Source organism: Phalaenopsis equestris, unplaced genomic scaffold (genome assembly GCF_001263595.1).
Source record: "Phalaenopsis equestris unplaced genomic scaffold, ASM126359v1 Scaffold000002, whole genome shotgun sequence".
Lineage (NCBI taxonomy): Eukaryota > Viridiplantae > Streptophyta > Magnoliopsida > Asparagales > Orchidaceae > Phalaenopsis > Phalaenopsis equestris.
This window is the reverse complement of record NW_018164444.1, coordinates 72,392,898-72,400,847: the sequence shown is the minus strand read 5'-3', so window position 1 is coordinate 72,400,847 and position 7,950 is coordinate 72,392,898. Positions and strand designations below refer to the sequence as shown.

Below are 7,950 nucleotides of genomic sequence, written 5' to 3'. Positions count from 1 at the left end.
ATAAGCTTCACTTGTTAAAAAAAATAATAATTAAAATGTAAGACTAATTAATGGAGATTAAACATCATGTTTATAAAGAATTCAACATCATTCTTCAAAATATAAGTTTAGACATTCCAATAATTATTCATACACATTTACATTCAAAGCTCAATTATAAAAAATTAAGAAGCTTGATAATGCCCTAAGAATTCAATTTTCTCATCTTTCTCAAGACTATTTATTCAATTTTGTGATTGGTCCAATGTGATGTTGTAACTTGGTCTACAACATAGGCTGAACTCTTTTGTAGATTTCTTGTCAATTTTCTCTTATTAGGAAAGTCTTGTAATCAAAACATAATGTTTGTAGAAGACACAAATACATGTTCCATGTAAATTTATCCCATTTATTTTCTACTCTTGATATAAAAATACCAGTCTTTTGATTTCATTCTTTATCTCAATATTTGGTAGTGGAGAACAATCCATGCATACAATCATATGAGATCTCCACTGAATATTATATAACTTAACCAAACAATGTGCAATTTTAATAAGCTCTTATGGATTAACATCCAACAAACTCAGAAAAACACAAGTAAAAGTGATTTAATTTAGAGCTCAGAAAAACACAAATAAAAGCAGATGATCTATACTTTCATTCACAATCAACCTGCAACAGTTTATGTCAAACCAATAAAAAGCCTTTTTATGATTCCTAAAACTAGATTTTATTAAATTATCCAAAGCACTAAATCCATACTTTATCTCACTAAAAAGTCCCATCAAGTTCAAATTAATTCTCATAATAACTTCTTACATATACAAATATTTTATGAAATAAAAAGGGGTTGGGGTTTCAGAGGACAAAAAAGAAAAAGCCTTGAGCCTTTGTTTCTGATAACTACAAGCTAAGCATTGACTTGACATCATCCTTGCACAGCGTACAATATCAGGAAGAACCAAAAGCTGCTTGTTCAGTGCCACCAACAAACTCATTTCTCTATTTTCCAAACTTTATTCCTTCTCTGGAGACCAACCAACCCAAAGTTTAAGAGGAAAGAAAAAATGATCACGATCATTATTATTGCTTATGTCAAATCTTTTATCTGAATGACTCTGCTGGTGAGAGAGATTCATCTTATTTCCATAATTTAACAGATTTATCATGGCTAGCTGAGGCAACCATTCCAGTTAAGGGTGACTGAGCTAATGCAGGGATGATGCCATCATGAGCCGGGACTGTCATGGTCTGTTTCTCAATCATATCCCATAATTCCAAGGACTGAAAATGTAAAAAAAAAAGAAGGGAAATAAATCAGAAATGGCGTTTTAGTCTGCAAATTCTTCATTTGGAACAGGAAGCAAGAGTTCAGTTGAATCCAAGTTATTCAAGAAATTAGAGGTGAGTTGTATGTTGAGTTCAAACTTAGACACAAAAAACTCTACAATCAAACATATAAAAATATATATATATTATAGAAACATAAAAATGATATTAAGAAAAAAAAAACTGTGCGCCCCACTTGCCTAGTGGTTGGGAGATTTATTTCAAACCATAAAGTTTGAAAGTCAAGGCCTACCACCCAGTTAAAGTTTAAATAAAAAAGAGAACCATAAAGATAATATCAATCCTTTGTGCAGCCCAGTTGGCCTAGTAGTAGGGTCAAAGGTGCTTTATCTCCAACCACAAAATCCTGAGTTCAAGGTCGAGCACATTGGATTGTGTGCATGAGTTAAAAAATAAAAAAATATATATAAATGATAAACAAGCAATAATGTAACAACTTGAACTCTCGCCCATCAAAGGTATTGTCTATTTTGATCTAATGGCCTCACGGCTCTTTCCAATTTGTGTAACAGCTCAGGACGTCATCCATCCTGGGAGTACTTTTATATGAGCATCCTTAACTTTAGAATTTCTATTGAAATCCAAGTTTTACATCAGAAGACACCCCAATATTTAAGAGTTCAATTTCATTCTAATTAAGTCATTTCACAATCTCCCCCAATCAGAATCATCCACAAGGCAAATATGACTCTAAAGGTAGCCCCTATAGATTCAAAAAGTGGCTTCCACCGTACAATATTTCGTCTCATCTAGGTTTTAAAAGATAGCTCCCATGACATAACAGTTTATTCTGTCTGACACTTAATTCCAATCCTGTGTAATGCTCTGAATTTGTAACCCTCGCCCATTAAGATATTGTTCGCTTCGGCCTAATGGTCTCACGGTTTTGTTTAATTGGCATGCCTTTTTAGAAGGCCACTCATCTTGAACTTCCGATTCAAATTCTAACTGTTACAACAAAAGATGCTCACTATTTAAGAGTTCATTTGCATTCTACTCGAGAGGTTTCACAAATAAAGTGCAATGGAATGAAATATTCCATCATATCACATAGCTAGTAGTGCAATGATAGCGCTAAGATCATACAAGTGTGCAATTCCGTGATGTCAGCTTGCGGAAATATAATTTATTCAAAAAAAAAAAACAAACATGTGATTTACCTGATATCCTCCGATAACCAGTAGGTTCGGATAGCTGGGATGAAAAACACATGAATGAAATTTATTCCCATTGGAGCCCAGCTCATGAATACAATCTCCTGATGTCATTGACCACACTTTTACACAATCCTGACTAACAGAAGCCAGGAAATCCCCCTTCGTATCCCAGCAAACACAGTGTATCTCTTTACCATGCCCCTGCAAATATTATGTGATCGCAACAAAATCAACAAATTGAATGGAATCCAATGATTAGAAAACATTACACAACATACTTGTAATGTTCGCATCTTTCTATCGGTCTCGACATCAAAAATATTCACCACATTTTCGGCAGCTGCAGCGAGAAACTGTCCAATACGAGGCTGAAATCTCACCTGTGCTGTTGCGCCCTGTTCATAAAAAGCTCCATAATTAATAGATAAGTCTCATTAGCTTGGAAATAGGCAACATGGTTAAAGAAGCGACCTTCGAAAAACGAGAGCACGAATATTGGTTAACATTCCAGTATCGAATCTCCCCATTGCCGTCACAAGAGCATAAAACGTCAGTTTTCTTTGGATGGAAATCCAAAGATGTCACTTCATAATTGTGTCCAGTAAATGTGTGCAAACTATAGCTAGGCTACAAAATAATAATAATAATAAAAAGTGATAATCAGCGAAACAACTAGTTGATACTAACCATAACATGTAGATGTTTATATGAATTAATATGGTAATTATAACAATTTAAAGGAAAAACTACAAAATGTTATTTTTCTTGAAGGAAGTTAATAGGTAAAACAAAGATGGTCACCTGTGTTTTTCTGCTGGACTTTATGGAGTAGATGGTTATATTCAGTACTTAAATGGGATAGCTTTTTGTTCAGAAAAAAAATATTCAAGTTCATGCATGAATATGGAAACAGGCAGGAATGGAAAACAATACATTCAATCCATAGTAACAATTCCTGTTAATTTCATGAATGCTTCTGAAATCTAGAACATGAAGAATTTTGTTAACTCATATTTCCTGTCCTGAAATATCTAATAATATTTTATGCGTGAAAAAGTAAAAAAGACCCTTTGAATAAGTATGACTAGCACACAAGTAACGAAGGCAAAATAATAGGAAATCCTAAAATAAGAGATCCGAAAATGCCAGGTGGCAATGATTCATGAAATTCTTTTGGAGAACAAATTTACATTATCAATTAAAAAAAAAAAAAATCCAATATAATTGCAGATGATAATGATAACAAAAACTTTAATGAAGAGGTAATACTAACTAGAATTCATAAGTGCTGTAGAATCTTTTACTAGTAGTCAAGTAAATGTATCAAGGACATAAATTTTGGAGATTAATAGAATAGATAATTACATCTGCTGCATTCCACAGCCGCACAGTTCTATCAAAAGAAGATGTCGCCAATTGCAGTAAGCCAGGTCTGAAGCGAACATCAGTGATAATAAGTGTGTGTTCTTCTGAAGTGGTCTCCGTTTGCAGGGTATCCATGTTCCATAGCACTACCTATTAAAAAGGGAAAATATCAAGTGAACAGCAGCTCAAAAGATAAAAGAATTAGAATACCTTAATATCCATTTTCAGACACAAATATGACCCACATGTTGGACAAAAAAAATGAATTAACTGAATTCAACATTGTTATACAAGAATAATATTCGGTTCATACAGTTGGTCTCATTTGATCTTTTGTTGGCATTTTGTAGTGTACGCTATTAATTTTACCGGTTTATTTTATTTTGTTTTGTCTCATACAGTAGGTATCATTTGTAGTGAACGAATATTATGGAGATCCATCATTAATATAGCCTGTTGAACAAACAAAAGTTGTTATTTTGTATAAAAGATAAAAAATAAAAAAAGAAAAGATCTGTATTTTATTTTCTGATGCCGCAACTAATTCAAAACCAGCAGAAATGGAAACAAATTCATTAATCAGCTGAAGTAGGGGTTACAGAACACGACTCAAAATTGAAAAAAGATGCAACAACAACAGTTCCCGGCTAGGGTCCGAAGAGGGTGGTGACGTCGGCGAGGTGGTTGAAAAGTAGTAGTGGTAGGGGTAAGGTGAGGGCGAAGGGGACTGGTGGCTGGGTATGAGGGGAAAGGGATAAAAGGCTGATGGTGGGCTTTGGGAGAGGTGGACAGCAAGTAGGACTGCAGGGAAAGGTTCGTTGGGTGCTAGTTGAAGGCCTTGAGGTCTGGACAGCAATAGTTGCAGCAGAGGAAGAGATGGCAGCGTGCTGAAAGGTAGGCTAGACAGCAAGGCTGCGGCGATAAAAGAGTACAGCAGGACAGCTGGGAGGAGAAGGGGGTGGCGGGCGGCTAAAGGGGGGTGAAGGAGAAGTGGTAGGGAGGAAGATCGGATAGGATATAACACCACCTCAGAGCAGGATACAACGAAATACCACCCGTCGTCGGATACAACTCTAGCAAGGAAAGAGGAGACTCCACATAAAATTTGAAAACAATAACAAACATAACCTAACCCTAATTCTCTCAAACAACAAATAAAAGTACTTCAAACAGGTGGGAAACAAAAAAAAAAAGAAAGGGAGAAGGGGCTGGCGACAGTGTCGCCCTTTCTAATTGCCCCTCGAACCAGTGGGAGCTAGACATGCAATTTCTGGACCGGTTCTGCTGGTCCTGCCAACCGGTTCAGCCGGCGAGCCTTCTAAGCCCTGCTTGATTTTGTTTTGTCTCATCGTCAATCGCCGATTCATTCATTTCGCTGTCATCGCTGATTTCACTTCCACAGGTATAAAAATGGGACAATAGGGTAATTTTCAAAACATTATATTATGTCGCCGAATTCATAATATAACATGCTAACAAACAGAAGGTGATTCTTTTTAAAGCCCAAAATAGAATTCTGTGTGATTCAAAATCATAATATTGTAAATATTTTAAGTTCTGAATGACCTCCAATTTATACAAGCTTCAGAACATTTTCTTAAGCTAAATATAATATTTTGAAATCAAAATGAGTATTTCTAAGACTCATATGATTAATAAGTTGGATGATATGGAGTTATAAATGATTTTAAGATATTTAAGGAAATAAGTCAACTATGCACAATTTCAAAATTTTGCATGTATTTTTTTTAAGTAAATTTCATATCAAAATCATAGTTTAAAAGATGGTGCAAATCCTAAAACTAATAAAACCTTTTGAGCTATGCAAATATTTCATACTTGCATAGGCTTCAGCTAAAATTCTAAATTCTATAACGAATAACTTAGAAATGCTGCGCAGGTTAAAGACCAAACTTGCAATCAAATAGTTTATATTTTGAAGAACAATCAATCGGGCCACATTGTCTATATGACAGTATTGTAAGTTTCACCAAACTAGTCTGATCCTCCTCCTCACAAGAACTGGAGTTGACTAAACCCAGCGGTTGGGTCGGGTTTGGCATGGGTGGGTTGGGCTTATTTGGGCTTTGACTAGTCAAAGCAGGCCCGGGCCAAGCTTAAGCCCAGATTCTCGCCCGCATTCTCTTTATAATTTTATATCAGGCCCACCCACTAAATGGGTCGAGCCTTTTTGTGGGCCGCTATGGGCTATAAAAGAAAAGTGATTTTTTTATACCATGAAATAAATAAATAATAAAATATTTAACATATTTTTTCGAATCATGTTAATGATTTAAATATTAAAAAAAATATGTAATATGAACATTTGAAACATTAAAGAATATGCAACAAGTGTTTTAAATTGATTTTTATATGTAAGAATTTTTTTAATATGCTTAAGTGAATTTGTTAACAAATGTATACACATGAAACACATAAGACTTCGAACTAAGAACATCTCGATATGTAAATACAAAGGAGTGGAGTAAAAAACAGCGAAAAAAAAAAATAAAAGTGATAATTTTTGTGTGATATGAAAGATTTGGTTGGTATTAACATAAAAATCAAAATTTATCACTAGATAAAGAAGAGAAATGATGAAGAAATTAATCACCTCAAAAGCTTGTAATCGTGAAAAACATTTATGAGACAGGGCAGATAGGCGGGTAGGGCTTGACACGGGTCGAGCTCATTCGGGATTTGCGTCAAAGCAGGCTCGCGTCAGGCCGAGCCCACATAATTTTAATTTTTTTATAGCCAAGTTCATCCATTATAAGTGAGCTTATGGCGAGCCCATCCGGTCGCCAGTCCAATACCTAGATCTAGAGTTAACGGGTCTAGTAATTGTGAAATCAATCTCCAAATCATAAGATAAGAATTTGCAAGTCCAAATAACATAGTTGGATCCTCCTTATTAGGACTAATGTCCAAGGTTTATATCCAAAAAAACTTGAACTAACAAACGAACTTCAACTAAACAAAAATTAAATGTTCAAATCTCCGATAATGGCCGTGTTGACTAAAAATCTCAATCGAATGAGTTAGTTTCAAACCAACATTCAAACTAAGTACAAATTTAACACTCAGGTTAAAACAAATCATATAAGACAAAACAAACTTTACTCATCCTCCACAATAGTTCGTCAGGGATGATAAATTTTTGATTGAATTTAACTCACAAAAGAACTAATGTCACATCGAGTATATTATTATATTCACACTCAAAATAACTTCACATCAATAAGAACGTGACATAAATTCTCCGTCCATGTGATTTTACCGTCAAGTGACAAAGTAGCGGTTACAGCCAGAGCCTTTTGACCAGGTAATTGCTATCAAATGTGACCATTATACTACGGTAATGTCAAAGCCCATATATTCCCTAATGATTTTCCGCCCTTTGTGTTATGAATCAAAAAAGTACAATTGATTAGCACAAAAACATCTATATGCTAAGGTCGCCTAAAATTTGTACCATTAGATAAACATTTAACCCAATCTACAAAGCTCCCTTGGACGACACAACCCATGGTTGCTAACAATAATCATTCAGTCGAGTCGTGTCTATTATCTCTTCTGACTAAATAAACGAAGGACCACGATGACCCAGGACGAATGAACCATGGGATCTTAATCGGGTCTATCATCCTTTCCCCCCACAATCCGCTTTAAGCTCCAATTCATAAATTTTAACTATTTAAAATGTACGTCCGCTGCTATTGTATTTTAAGTATTTAGTGTTTAACGACTATACTTAATAAAAAATACTCTCCCAATATAGGGAGAAGTACTTAAATACAAGGGCTTGGGCCTATGGGAAATCTCAAACATCATATCAAAAAGTCCTTGCAAAATGAGAATGTCTACTATTCCTTCTGTCTTCTGAAAATTTGAATCTCAAAGCTCTCTCAACAAAATAAAAACAGAGAGTCTGGAGTTGTCAAAACTTTTAGATCCCACAATCATATTCCATTTTATTTGTTCTTATCACAAAATGCACTGTACATTTCCCTTCCAGCTTATTCCTACAATTCAGCTGGAATCTCAAAGAATGACAAAGCTGGGGCAAACATAATCCCCCCACCCCCCACGCGTT

General features: G+C 35.0%; 1 protein-coding gene across 3 annotated transcripts in view; it reads right to left on the bottom strand.

Moving 5' to 3' along the window:
* Positions 1–702: 702 nt before the first annotated feature.
* LOC110039575 (transcriptional corepressor LEUNIG_HOMOLOG) overlaps positions 703–7,950 on the bottom strand; it is a 19,860-nt gene continuing 12,612 nt past the window's right edge. For all 3 annotated transcript variants that reach the window (XM_020744686.1, XM_020744687.1, XM_020744688.1), the window contains exons 14-18: positions 3,855–4,004; positions 2,961–3,116; positions 2,768–2,884; positions 2,493–2,690; positions 703–1,266 (exon numbers count right to left, since the gene is read on the bottom strand). In XM_020744686.1, the coding sequence (XP_020600345.1) occupies positions 1,123–1,266; positions 2,493–2,690; positions 2,768–2,884; positions 2,961–3,116; positions 3,855–4,004 (765 nt within the window). In that variant the 3' untranslated portion in view covers positions 703–1,122. The remainder of the gene's footprint in view (positions 1,267–2,492; positions 2,691–2,767; positions 2,885–2,960; positions 3,117–3,854; positions 4,005–7,950) is intronic.